This window comes from Anser brachyrhynchus (genome assembly GCF_964034855.1).
Source record: "Anser brachyrhynchus genome assembly, chromosome: 2".
In the NCBI taxonomy this organism is placed as follows: domain Eukaryota; kingdom Metazoa; phylum Chordata; class Aves; order Anseriformes; family Anatidae; genus Anser; species Anser brachyrhynchus.
Window position 1 is genome coordinate 35,043,119 of NC_137695.1, and position 13,793 is coordinate 35,056,911.

Consider the following 13,793-nt stretch of genomic DNA (forward strand, 5'->3'; position numbering starts at 1 on the left):
GGGAAATGCTGTCAAGCTGTATTGTGGCCTGCTGGAAATAGGGAACACTTTAACACCTCAATCTTTAATGTAGTAGCTGTTGTGAATGCTGGTAGTTCCTCTGCCTGCTCTGGAGAATATTATGTTGGCCTAGCTTGCATTCTTATTTGTCCAAAATGGCATCGTGACTAAGGGATCAAAGACTATGATTTGGAGACTTACTGTTGAATGAACCTTCAAATCAGTCTTTGATCTGAAGCAGATCCCCTTAGTAGAAATTGGGACTGGACAGGGAGAGGATGAGTTTGGAGGAACTGGTAGTTACAATGCAAAAATATTTCAGTCATTCTCTGTGTGTTTGTTTGTTTCCATGATCTTCTAATTAGTTTAGTATCAATATCAGACTTACTGTTATGCTCTTTGATTCTCTTTTGGAACCTATTTTAAAAATTCATGTCGTGTTTATTACATGCTCTGAGCAAAGTTGCCTGCTTTTTTCTCTGTACCAGTGGGTGAGTCATGGGTATGTGAGAGAAGTAAGCTATTTCTAGGGCTCCCTACTTCATTTGTTGCAAAACCTGGATGGTACGCAAAGAGTCAGATAGGAAGCTAAAGGAAAAAAAAAGTCTACTTAATGGCTAAGACAGTTAAATGCTGCCTTTGAGAACTAAAGTATCGTTCACTCTGTCAGAATTACTGAGTTCACTTAAAAAGAAGTCTGAATCAGCTTAATCTTGTATTTTTTTATTTTACAAGTTCTTGTTGTGAGACGTTTAGTCTCATTTGCAGAAACAATGAGCAGTTTGGGCTGCTGCATACAGCCATAAAGCAGCTAGCTACTGATTTTGTAAAAATAGATCTGATGTTACTCAGTTTGGAAGCCTAAAATTAGAGTGTACTTTTTGGCCCCTAATTTTGTGCTGCTGTTCCCCATCTGGAGGCAGGCATTAAAACCAATTAAGGGCAAAGTTGCATAATTTCAAGTAAGTGTTTTTATTTAACTGATATCATAGTAATGACCACTCTAGAAGAACTTCTAAGAAAATTTGCAGTCTAGAATGTGGATACAATTCTCTTTTTGAGTCTTGGGGAGCCTCTATGTCTCCTTCTTTAAAGAGGAAATAGAAAAATAACTAATTACTACAGAATTGCTATCCTTTCTGCTTCATTTGTTCCAGGGAGACATATTCCAAATTCTGCAAGAAGGGATCTGTAAGGAAGAAAGAAAAAATTCCATGTGACTTGTAATTACACAAAATGTAATTTGCCTCCTGTCTCCACTTCAGTAAAGACGTACAACAAGCCACCATGAAGAACTTAGCTCTCTTAAAATTTCATGTTTACTACTGTGTAGCTGTTTTAAGGGCTGATTCTATGTTTTCCAAATCAATGGTATTGCTTGTCTCAAATAATTTTACAATTATGGGCAGCAGTTTACAGTCCCTGATAGTCCCCCTGTGACTCAGCCATCATGGAAATAGCAGGAAAAAGATTTTGTGATCAAGAGATGGTTAAGTAGCAGTTGAATGAATTCATGCTCATCCATGAAACTGAGCGAATAAATAGAATCAGAATGCGAATGATGGGATGAGTCTTTTAAGAACTGAAAAGTGTTATGGAGCATGTTATTTTGAAAAGGATGGCACAGACTGTTTGCTTACTACTTTTTTTGGCTGTGAATCAGATTATAATCCATAAATTATATAACTGTTAAGGGCAGCAAGCTGTATAAGTATGCTCATGTGTGAGGCTACACAAGAAAATAAGTAGTTTGTGGCCAGGAGTTTCGGGAACAATTTTTTACTAGCGTGTGACCAAAAGAGAAAACTGAAAGTGTCATATAGGTACATCTACTTGTTTTGTCTGTGTTAATGTGTCAAAAAACATAGCTGATACTAGTTGGCTTCATTTTAGAAACGTAGAAAGATCCAAAAATTATGCTTGAAAACATTGGCAAATGAAGATCTGTGTTTTCTGGATTGCATGTGTCTTGTATGATGAAGAATTAGAAATTGCTACCATCTGACAGCTGCTTGATTTAAATAAATTATTGTTTTTCCTATTTCATTTGATTTGGTTTATGTCCACAGTATCAGAGCAGCCACAATAAGCAGCTGTCTTTACAGTCTTAAAGGCAGGGGCAGAATCCGTGAATTAGTAGCTCCTTCTAATCTCAAGTTGAAATATCAGTAGGGTCATTACGTGGTAGGCAGTTTAAAATGACTGTTCAGAAATGACACTTGGAGGTTTGCATGTTGAGCTTAGCACTACGCTAACATGGTTGCACAACTGTTAGGTTAGAGGTGACTTACAGAAGGATGGAGCAGACTGTGCAGCAAAATTGTTAAACTCATAGGCCTGTCCACCTACTCCATTTTTTAGTACTGTTTTGTGCTTTCTTTTGGCATGAGCATGTCACCATAGGCCCTGTGACGTCCTGTTCTCTGTGACTTCTCTTTACCTATTTATTTGATACCAGTCAGTAATCGAACATGACCATACCTCTTCAGGTCAGTGTTTGAAACAAAGCTGTCTATATTATTTGAGGTAAGATAGGCCTAATAGACATCTCTCCTACTTGCTTGTTTTCTTCTTCCTCTCTCTGTCAGAGAGACTGTGTGTCACAGACCCTTTATCTTGAGCTATGATATGTGGTGGCTGAAGGGTGTCCCTTTTCCTCTTTAAGACAGAAAGTCTCTGCTCTCTAATTCACAAGTTTTGTCTTGTTCTACCTGTGCATATTGCCTTACAGATCTTTTCTTTAAATCTTAAAGTTCCTTTTTTACCAGAAAATCAAGTCTAAATTTCATTGTCTGCCAAAGATGATTATATTTATTTGGATCTCCTCCTTTTGGTCTGTACTTACATATGTGCACTGATAAAAACACCATTAACTGTAAGTATAAAGTCTGAACTCTTGTTTTCCAAATGTGAATTCTGTCAACTTGGATTCATTTGGTGCTAGAATTCTGCCTTGGTTTTATGCAAGCAGAAAGCACTCATTCTGCAGATTGCTAGAAATCCTTACATATCTGTAATTATCTTTAATTTAGAGTTACTTCCAAATTACTGTGGAGGAAAACTTTATTACATTACATACACGTATCTAATGATGAGTTATCTTCATCTTTTTGCAGTGGGCTGTTTGTTTACTTTAAAGCGTTTGCTTGGATACTGTTTCATTAGGTGAAACACTGTTGTAGGTACTCCTCTTTCCATCTTCTTCCCTGAAGTTCACTGGAATATTCCTCCCAAATTCACTACATTTCTCTTATGCTTTCTTAAGAAGAAGCACTTATATTTACAAAAAGAGAGCAGATTTGCCAAGCTAGTAGGGTTAGCAGGCCATGTGAGTTACTTACATTTCATACAAACGTGAAAATTGATTTTTGCTGTATTCCTTATGAAATAATAGCTTCAAGATTTGATCTCAAAGGGTAGTTTCAGTGGTTTTCCAGCACGAAACCCTTTTACAAATGGTTATTCCATGTTTTTTAAAAAAGGTTTTTTCTTTTCCCTTGCAGTCACTCTTGGAAGCACATGATATTGTGGCTTCAAAATGTTACGATTCCCCTCCTTCTAGCCCAGAAGTCAATAATTCTTCAGTGAACAACCAGATTGTTCCAGTAGATGCTATTCGTATTCTTGGAATTCACAAAAGAGCAGGAGAACCACTGGTAAGTGACTGAAGATGTCTTTAATTTAAAATGTGAGTGAAAGCATTTGTGTGTGCCTTATATCTTGCATTAAGTTTTAAGTCTTACCCTTATTATGTTGTGTAATTTAATGGGTGATTGGATGGGTATTAAGAGGTTGAAACAGGAAGGTATTTGTGTGTTCTCTCAAGGAAGTTATGGCTTAGTGAACAGGCAGTCGTTAGGTAGAATTACTTGCTAGCATAACTGACTAACACAACATCTGTTTGGTCTTGATACAAAATGTCAGGACTGCGTGCAATCAAGAACAATACAGTCATTGTTCAGTCATATGAAAACCTTGTCTGAAAGCCCTTTTGTGTCACTTGATACTTACTTGTGTATTAGAAACTCTTACATCATAGTAACTATTATTGTCTGTTTTCGCTGGGGGAGATAGGAGTATCCCAGAGCTATGTAATTTTGCTTGAGATGAAGGTAAAATGAAATTGAAATTCAAACAATGGTAAACTAGGTGTCACATACCTCTTTCAGGGTGTTACGTTTAGAGTTGAGAACAATGATCTGGTAATAGCACGAATTCTCCATGGCGGAATGATAGATCGACAAGGTCTTCTGCACGTAGGTGACATTATTAAAGAGGTGAATGGCCATGAAGTTGGAAACAATCCAAAAGAACTGCAGGAACTGCTGAAAAATATCAGTGGCAGTGTCACTCTGAAGATTCTCCCCAGCTACAGAGACACTGTTATTCCTCAACAGGTCAGTAGCATGTTTCTAACAATTCTGTCAAAAGAACTTCTATTTGGTATTTTCTGAATAAGTTTATTTTAAGATTTGTATTAGATACACTTTGTTTATTTTGTGCATTTAATGCTAGCAGAAGGGCTAAATACCTGTATTTGCCTTTAAGTACACATTGGAAATGGGATTATTCAGCATATTGAGGTGACACCCCACATCAGTCTGCTTAAAAAATTGTTAGTATCTAAGATTGTTAAGTGTCTGTATGCTTCCAAGCATGTTTCTGTGACATCCAGTGACCTCCAAGAACCTAGCCACAATCACACTAAACTGCACTGAAGTGTGTGTGTTTATAACATGACCAATGTCCAGGTAATGTTTCGTGGAATTCAGAAACACACTGAATTCAACAGATGAGCTTGAATTCAGTGACTTTAGGAAGGTACTTGGATGGTGGCTATTACTTATTCTTTTGTTGTTGCTGTAGACTGTCAGTTTCTCCACGGCAGAAGTAATTTGTTGCTCTAAATTAGTGCATTTGAAACATCTTGTGGGACTCCTTCAGACAGTGGGTCTTAATGCCCATGATTATAATAGACTATGCTTACACTGAGCAAACGCTATCTGCTGTGCTGTGTTTGAGGCAGGTGTGCTGCTTCCTTTGCTCTCCTGGCTGACAGAAAAAAGTCAAAAGATGCTTCCAATCCACTGATGCAACTCACTGTTCCTTCCCCTGCATCAAATTTGAGTCTTAAGCAGTCACATATCTTGTTTCTTTTCAAACATTGAGTTCATGGCAAAATTAATTCTTAGGATTCTACAAACCTTGAGGACAGTGCTCACACCTTGAGTAATGTATATATTTTTAAGTAACTTAAAGTCAGAATGCTAAAGTTGGACACACTGAAGTGCAAACATGAATACATTGCCCAAATTGAGCAGTTGGCTTTTTATTTTTGTTATGAAGCACTTTCAACCAAGGTTTGTATTGCAGATTATTTCTCCTTTCTCAGCTGGTGTACTTTGCCAGTTTTTTTTTTCTTTTTCCTATAGCTTGCATTTTACTTGTAAAATGAAAATCTGATCATGTCAAAAATGTTATGCTGTAGATAAAGACACTATTTAGCTTTGACAGGTAAATTAGTAAGAATGTATTTTGTAACATGTAAGTATTGTAAATTTTTCCACATTTCAGGTTTTTGTGAAGTGTCATTTTGATTATAATCCATATAATGACAACCTCATCCCATGCAAAGAAGCAGGTTTGAAATTTTCTAAAGGAGAAATTCTTCAGATCGTAAACCGTGAAGATCCAAATTGGTGGCAGGTTGGTAAATAAATAAGTTTAAAAGAAAAAAAAAAAAAGAGCTTCACTAATTGCCTTAATAACAAACTCTTTAAATATAAACTCTTTAAATAATGAATTACTTCTTTTTAATAGTAGATACAAGAACAAATATTTAGTGTAATCCAATTTCAAGCTATTAGTATCTTAAGTCAAAATATTAACAATCATATCTAAATTGTACATAACACTGTGTTTTTGCTGTTACTACTATTTATATGCCTTTGTTCATGTATCATAAGTCATAAGATACTCCAAAATCAGTTATAAGTGGATAATTTCTAGCATAAAGTCTTAGGTTGACTATGTAAATTGTGGTAAGCCCTCCCTGGCAGTGACTGGGGAAGAAGTGGACCTGTTCCTGTGAACTCAGAGTTGAGGGAGGAGAGGGAAATTAACCCTGTGGATCTGAAGAGGGGTAAGAATATTTATTTTGGAGAAAATGTACCTTTTATTTTCACAGTGGTGGTCACTGTCGGTAAGCTATAACATGTTATAATCTAAGTGTTTGTCACTGTTTCAAATATTAACAGTTAAGATTGTATTTCTGCATTCAGTCCTTCAGTAGAAGCCTAATCGGATGCTTATGTTGTCTTTATTTTTTCAACACACTGTACACACAGCTGAACATGATCAGTGCCCTTGAAAATACAAGTGAACCTTTAAGACACTTTCCTCAGCCAAGACACTCAACTTTGCAAGTGGCAGTGGCAAGCTAGGCTTAAGATTTTAGCATTACTAATTTTCCTTTCCACCCCTAAATTTCAAACCCTTTGCTAGATAACGAGCAATAGAGAGCCAAATGTCACTTGAGTGCAATATATATACATCTCATTAAGAGCGACAAAAATTTTTGAATATACATCAACAACTGTTGCTGAATTCTGTTGCTTGTCAGTGATGGTAATAACAGGAAAAAAAAAGAATAAAAAATGTGAGGATGAGCAGAAAAATTATTACTGCCAAGTTAATTTGTTTCAGAAGTACAACACTAAAACTCTAGAGTAGTTTGACATTTAGCTTACATGCTGTCTTCTATACTATTTTTCAAATTTCTTCAGCTTGCCACTTATGGGAATCCAGGAGAAATAAATTAAAAGTGCTCATAAACGCCCTCGATGAATGGCAAAAATTAAATGCATCACGCCAATGTAATGTGTTGCAGGTAATACTGTGCAGATAATGCTGCTGGGGAATAAGTTAGTTTTTCCTTGGGCATTCTAGAAATGCTAGAGTGTCCAAGAAGTTACTGGGAATTCACTAACTGTGAAAAATCGTTAAGTCACTAATAAGTAGAAGGGTACAACTTGAAAAGCAAACAGCAAGTGACAAGGCTGACTGGTTATGGAGAAGAAAAGTGTAACATTCTATAGTGGTGTGTTTGTGTGCATTAAGCTTGCTGAGAATTGGGCCTGCCCTGAAATGGGTTTACAGAGAATCTTAGCCAAACTTCTGTTACCAAGAATACTGAAGAATACTGATTTAAATATGTAGCTAAGTAGTGCAAAAGGCATGAGTAGATGTGTGTTCATGGCATTCCCAATATATAAAATGACAGTTAATAAGCTGCATTGGAACGTGTTCGGAGTAGGTCAAGAATACAAAATAAGTGTACTGTGTCCTACAAAGTCTTGAGTTTTATCACTTCAGAGCTAGAGCTATTGAATTCTACGTAGGATTTTTATTCCAAACGTTTATGGCTGGCTAATGCAGGCTAGCAGGCTAAAAGCAGACTAATAGAATGGGAAAACTTGTATCTTATTTGTTTCCTGAGTTTTAATACTTCAGTGACAAGCCACTGTTACTATAAGACAGATCTTTAACATCCAGGTCTGACTTTGATTTTGTGTGTTGCAGTAATAAATGTATCAGTGCTCACCATTGAGAAACTGGCAGTGTGAAAGTCAGTCATCAACATGACATGAGAAAAATGCTTCTCACAAGTTACCTTTGATTTTATTCTTTTCCAGGCTAGTCATGTCAAAGAAGGAGGAAGTGCGGGGCTTATTCCTAGCCAGTTCCTGGAAGAGAAGAGAAAAGCTTTTGTTAGGAGGGACTGGGACAACTCAGGTGAGATTTAAGGAATTTCAGGAATACATTTTGCTCTGACTCCATTTGTTATGGTTTTCTTACATTCACAGATAGCAGAAAACTGCTGTATGAGAATACGTAAAATAATGCTAAATGCTGATTATTACGTATGTATGGTTTGGGCTTTGACTAAAGGACAAAGTCTAGAGTATATGCGTTGGTCTTTGTAGATACATAAATCAGTTTTACCACCTGCTGATGAAAAGCTAAATGAGGTGGGAAAGCCATAAGAATTAGCACTTTTTTCCAGATATGTTTTTATAGTATATAATGGAAGTTAATAAATTCAGTGTTTTTGAAGTATTTTTCTAGTGTTTTTTAGAAAATTTCCCTGGAAAACTACTTTTTTCCTCTGTTCCATTCTTACTACACTGTGTAATGTGTATGAAAATAGCTGTAACCTCCCTCCCTAGAATATATGTAGGCTTAAAAAAGAAAGGTAATTTCTTGAAAGTAGTCCTTGTAAGCATAATTAATCTAAACGTGCACAAGTTCATGTAAATCAGAAATGTAAATGTTCAGAAAAAAACATTTAACAAAAATGAGTTTGTCTCAATTCGTATTTCTAGGGCCTTTCTGTGGAACAATAAGCAGCAAAAAAAAGAAAAAGATGATGTACCTCACTACAAGAAATGCAGGTATCTCTTAATATTGCATATGAATTGAAGTTCTCTGTGCTTCTAAACTTGCAGATAGCCTGGTGTATCCAAAGCTGAAAGATTTGCAGTAAAATATTTGATTATACATTCAATAAGTCAGGTAGGTTTTTGGTTTAAAAGCAGTTGTAACCAGTGAAGGTATAATGGTGCTAAATACAGGTTTCAGTAGGTAGAAATCAGAGAAAAACTTTTAGAAAAGAGAAAAAAAATAAAGCTTTGTTGGCAGCAGGCTGGGGGAAGCGATCCTTCCCCACTGCTCAGCACAAGGGAGGCTGCACCTGGCGACCTGTGTCCAGTTCTGGGCTGCCTAGGTCAAGAGAGAATGCTCGGAATGGTTGTTAAATCTCCCTCCTTGGAAAGGCAGACCCCACTCAAAAGCCATCTGGACGTGGTAGGTGGCTGCAAGTGGTCCTGCTTGAGCAGGGGCATTGGACGAGGTGACCTCCAGAGGTCCCTTCCAACCTCAACCATTCTGAGATTCCCTGGCAGCTCGTGAATTGTTAATCACAATTTTCCCATTCTGGTCCCGTTAGAAATTTCTCCTTGGAAGTAAAGGCAATAACATGACCTTATGTTTTCCATGAATAAGTTCTATCTCCATACCAATTTAAAGCAAGAAAGCTTATATCAGACTTAAAGCCCTTTGACTACTATTTATATTCACAAATGATCTGTTCAGATATAGCAGAATTCCTTATTGTTTTTTTATTAAAGTTCTGACTACTAACTTTTTTGTATGCTTCTCAATGTAGAATTTGATCGTCATGAAATCCAGATCTATGAGGAAGTAGCCAAAATGCCTCCTTTTCAGAGGAAAACACTGGTCTTAATTGGCGCCCAAGGAGTGGGGCGAAGAAGCTTGAAGAACAGGTTTATAGTACTGAATCCTACTAGGTTTGGAACTACGGTGCCATGTAAGTTGTCAGCACTCCTACTGTAATGTCATGTGTTAAGTTTCTTATTATATGGAAAATACCTAAAGCTTATGCCATTGATTCATGGTAGAAGTAATTTTCTCAGTGTATAAAAATTACAGGGAGTGGGGAAACAAAAGGACAAAACATTCTTCATCTTATCATACAACTGGACTTTCATATGACTACAGTGAAAATATTTGCAACTCCCAATTAACCATTACTGAGGCTGCAGAAAACCAGTTTTTGTGTGTGCATCTGCCAGTCGTTAAGTATCTGCCCATCTGCTAGGTTCACGCAGTGTCAGTCACCACCCCACACACTTGAGGGGATTTTGGAAGTTGCTAGTAGTCTGTAATCGACAGCCAGTGGAGTTTCTCAGGTCTGCTGTTTAGTTTTCCATCTGTAGAAGCACCCTAGGCATTATAAATTGTTACTTTAGTATTGGAAATTTAGGGAAAGGAAACAAGTAAGCTTCCAATAAAACAGAAGCATTTGTGATCTTTAATGTCTGTATGATAATCTGAAGTTTTTTCTATCTAGACCCAAGCCCATCATCTTTTTTTCTATCAACTTCAGAAAAAGAACCTTCTCACTTAACTGAAATATTCGGTTGTTTTCTTGCCTTCATTCCAGTCACATAGTTGCTTTTGCTCACTTAAAAGATCTTGTTTTTTTCTAAACTGTCCCTCTTCTGTTTGACCTCTGACCAGACAACCCTAGCTACATTACTGTTCTCCTTCTGCCATGTGCCCTTCAGAATTTCAAAAACAATCTGTTCCCTTCTGTTTGTTTCCCTTCCTAATTTGCTGAATTTCTAAACATTAAAACTGGCCAGTGCACTAAGAGCTGATATATGTGACTAATAACAAGGTTGATTTTGCAGTGTTATTTCTTTAAAGAAAACCTTCCCTTGGGAATCCCATTATTTTTATTGCCAAACAAGCAAGAAACTTTGTTTTTTTTTAAACTTTTTGTTCCCATTTAAAAAGCCCTTAGAATCACTGATTTCTCTAAAATGCTGTAGCTACAAATCAGTAATGTAACACGATGTTAAAATGCTTGTACGTAGAGCTTTTGAATGCCCTTTAAAGTCATAAAGTCATATGTATTAACTTTCCCAACTCAGCCATCTGACAATCTCATCATACACGTTATGAAGCGCATAGTTCGTTGTATATGGCATCTCTTTACATTATACTGAGATTTTAAGTAGGTTAATCAGTAATTTTAATTGGCCTCAGTTTCTTTGATTAGGAAAACTTCTGGTTATTCACAAAAGATGTTTTCTTACATGCGTTTGTTGGAAAATGCCTGAGATAGCTGCATGTGTGGCCTTGGTGTTGAGTTCTGATCCAGCAAATGTTGCTGTGTTTTTTTCTGCAGTGTGCATAGCTGAACTGTCAGGTCATCTGGCTGTCAGCTGTTATAGCTTATGCTCTAAAATTTATTTCAAACTGATCTTTTTTTTTTAATGTATTATATTAATCATTATACTTCCAGTCAATCTGTAGCATCTTGTCTAAGATTAGGTGTTCTAGTAATACTTTCATTACTAACAGTTTCAGAAGATCGTTGGTTTTGGGACTTGAGTTTTCTATAATAATGAAGTTGATAGGAATCCCTGGAGAGGGGGGAATGTTTCCTACTTGTATCACAGTATTGCCAAAGGGATCCGCATTCTAAAGTGAAATCTAATTAAATGCAGATAGTTGGCAGGTAATACAACGATAGGGCAGCAAAGTAGGTAATAATCTGATACATTATTTTATAATTTAATTTTCACTTTCTTACTTAAATAATATCTGTGCTGCACACTGCATGCCAACATCCAAGCTAGTTGCTAATGTTATATTTAAGTGTGGGCTTCCATTTCTCTGCAATGAATTTTCTTCACTTTAAAGGATAGATTATCCTGGAAAGTAGCATCAGCTGGCCACCACTGTTTCTTGCTACTGTGGCTGGGCTTCTTCTCTTATTTGAGCTAACTTTTCTTTATAGCTAGTTCAGGTAATTCTGCTCTGAAGAGTGAATGAAGGATGTGATGGTGTTTTTGGGGGGAGGAGGATATTGAAAGGTACTCAGTTGATTTTTCAGAAGTAAATTTGGCTTTTGAGAGTTAAAGTTCCATTTGATTTCAAAGTCACCTAAAGAATTATTTTCAGTGAATAATTAAAAAAATGGCATGAATGAGTATTGTATATGGTCTGAAGGAGTAATGCAAAGGAAATAAAGAATTGGGGATAAACGACATACAGGAAAGAATATAAATAAAGAGAATGAGAAAGGCTGTGCTCAGTTCTGGAATGTAAACTAGAATAATTGATGAATCTGTATATGGAACAATTATAATTAGATATTATTCCATATTATAATTTCCCTGATTTAATAGCAGTCCAGTCTTTTGCATGTATTCCAAGTACAAAAAGATAATTCAGCTTATATTTTATATTTTTTGTTTAGTTACTTCACGAAAGCCAAGGGATGATGAAAAGGATGGGCAAGCATACAGATTTGTGTCACGAGCTGAAATGGAGATGGATATTAAAGCTGGCAGATACCTAGAGCATGGAGAATATGAAGGAAATCTTTATGGCACTAAAATTGATTCTATCCTTGAAGTTGTTCAGACAGGAAGGACCTGCATCTTGGATGTGAATCCACAGGTATATCATTTATGTGACACTCAAAAAGTAGGAGTACAATGGAGAAGAGGTATGCCTTTAAATCTGAAGGCTTCTTAGCTGGTTGAAATATTGCATTGCCAACTGGATTTCTGCATTTATGGCACTTAGTTGGAATAAGTTAGAAAGGTTGGGGAAAAAAACTTAGGTTCTGCATGGAAATGGGAGCCTTGCAGAGCAGCAGATCTTTTTAGCCAAGGAAAAAAATGTTGAGCATTTCAAAAGGCAATGCAGGAGTTTCTGAAATAGAAGTAAGAATCTTCACCTATCATGTATTTCTACTCATTGTAGCAGACTAGTTTTGCAGTGCCCCTTAGGTAATGGGGACTTGTGATTTGTTCTCATACTTTTTTCTTTTTCGTTGCTTCTAGGCGCTGAAAATACTGAGGACTTCAGAATTCATGCCCTATGTAGTGTTTATTGCTGCTCCGGAGCTGGAGACTTTGCGTGCTATGCATAAGGCTGTGGTAGATGCTGGAATTACAACCAAACTTCTCACTGTAAGCAGATTGTTTTATATTTCGTTTGCTTTGAGCAGGATGTTTAGACTTTTTTTAACTTTCATTTTAGATGGACTTCTTTTTCCTGAAATTAAAGTCTTCAAGAAAAGTTAGGCAAGATTTTTGCTGATTACTTAAGAAGTTAATCAAATACTATGTAAAAGGCAGATTGCTTCTTTCTTAAAAATAGACCTCTTACAGATAAGTGTTGATTACAAGAATTACTTGTAATGTATTCTTTGGGAAGTGCTACCTTTGATTATTTGCAGCAAATTTTAGATACTTGACGGTAGGAGTTATTCTTTTATATAAGTGTCTTTCCTTCACTTCCCCATCTCTCCCCCCAAAAAGTTTTGTTCAGGTTCTTATTACAGTATAGGTGTGCTTTAAAAATGGACTCTGTAAGCTTCAGGAAAGATACTGCAGACTGTCTTAAAAGGCAAAAAACAAAACAACAAAGCAAAACAACAAAAAAAAACAACTTGAATTCGACTAGGCTTCATTTCCACTGCTGCAGCAGCACATGCTGCACTGAAAATGGCTGGGAGCTGCCAGAAAAAGAAGTGTTGAATAGCTTTTCCTTCCCTGAAGTTCCTTGGATTTGTCATGTAAAGTGACGTGGCACATTTTATTCATTAGATCCTGTCTCCTTTTCTGAGACACAGCAGAAGCAAGTGAGACCTGTGTCCTTCAACACAGCAAATTATAAGTGTTCTGTATGGACATAGACTTTCCCAGCTGCAGGACCAAATGGAAAAAAAAAAAAAGCCAGATTGAACAGTGAACAAAATCATTCTCTGTGCACAGCAGTACATCTTTCCTATCCGAGAAAAGCCACGGCATGCTGACAACTCACAACTGTAGTGCTATAGCTTAGATAGTAGCGGTATCTTGTATGATGCTGTTGGGGCATTCAGAGCAATAAAATGGGCAGTGAATCAATTTACACTGATTTTTTTTTCAAACCTGTGAGATTCCTTTCTGCTAACCACAGAAGAGACTGTCCAGTCCCAGTTTTGGTCTCTGGTTGTTAGAGATTCCAGTACCTCTGGGGGTGCTTTGTGTTTTCTCCCTCCCCCAAACAAACACTAACTTCTGCCTTGCATATACAGGAAGGCAAGATTAAAACTGTCCAGACAAGTATAAGAATAATTTCCTGCACTTCCTAATATATGATTCCCTAAGGGACATCCTTTTATGTATCTGTACAGATTCTACATC

At 36.7% G+C, this 13,793-nt stretch overlaps 1 protein-coding gene across 9 annotated transcripts in view; it reads left to right on the forward strand.

Annotated features, from left to right (window-relative positions):
* Positions 1 to 13,793, forward strand: part of PALS2 (protein associated with LIN7 2, MAGUK p55 family member) — a 51,571-nt gene that overhangs the window by 36,492 nt on the left and 1,286 nt on the right. For all 9 annotated transcript variants that reach the window (XM_080577885.1, XM_080577886.1, XM_080577884.1 and 6 more), the window contains 8 exons: positions 3,504 to 3,656; positions 4,170 to 4,397; positions 5,575 to 5,706; positions 7,695 to 7,794; positions 8,385 to 8,453; positions 9,227 to 9,388; positions 11,852 to 12,054; positions 12,444 to 12,572. In XM_080577885.1, the coding sequence (XP_080434011.1) occupies positions 3,504 to 3,656; positions 4,170 to 4,397; positions 5,575 to 5,706; positions 7,695 to 7,794; positions 8,385 to 8,453; positions 9,227 to 9,388; positions 11,852 to 12,054; positions 12,444 to 12,572 (1,176 nt within the window). The remainder of the gene's footprint in view (positions 1 to 3,503; positions 3,657 to 4,169; positions 4,398 to 5,574; positions 5,707 to 7,694; positions 7,795 to 8,384; positions 8,454 to 9,226; positions 9,389 to 11,851; positions 12,055 to 12,443; positions 12,573 to 13,793) is intronic.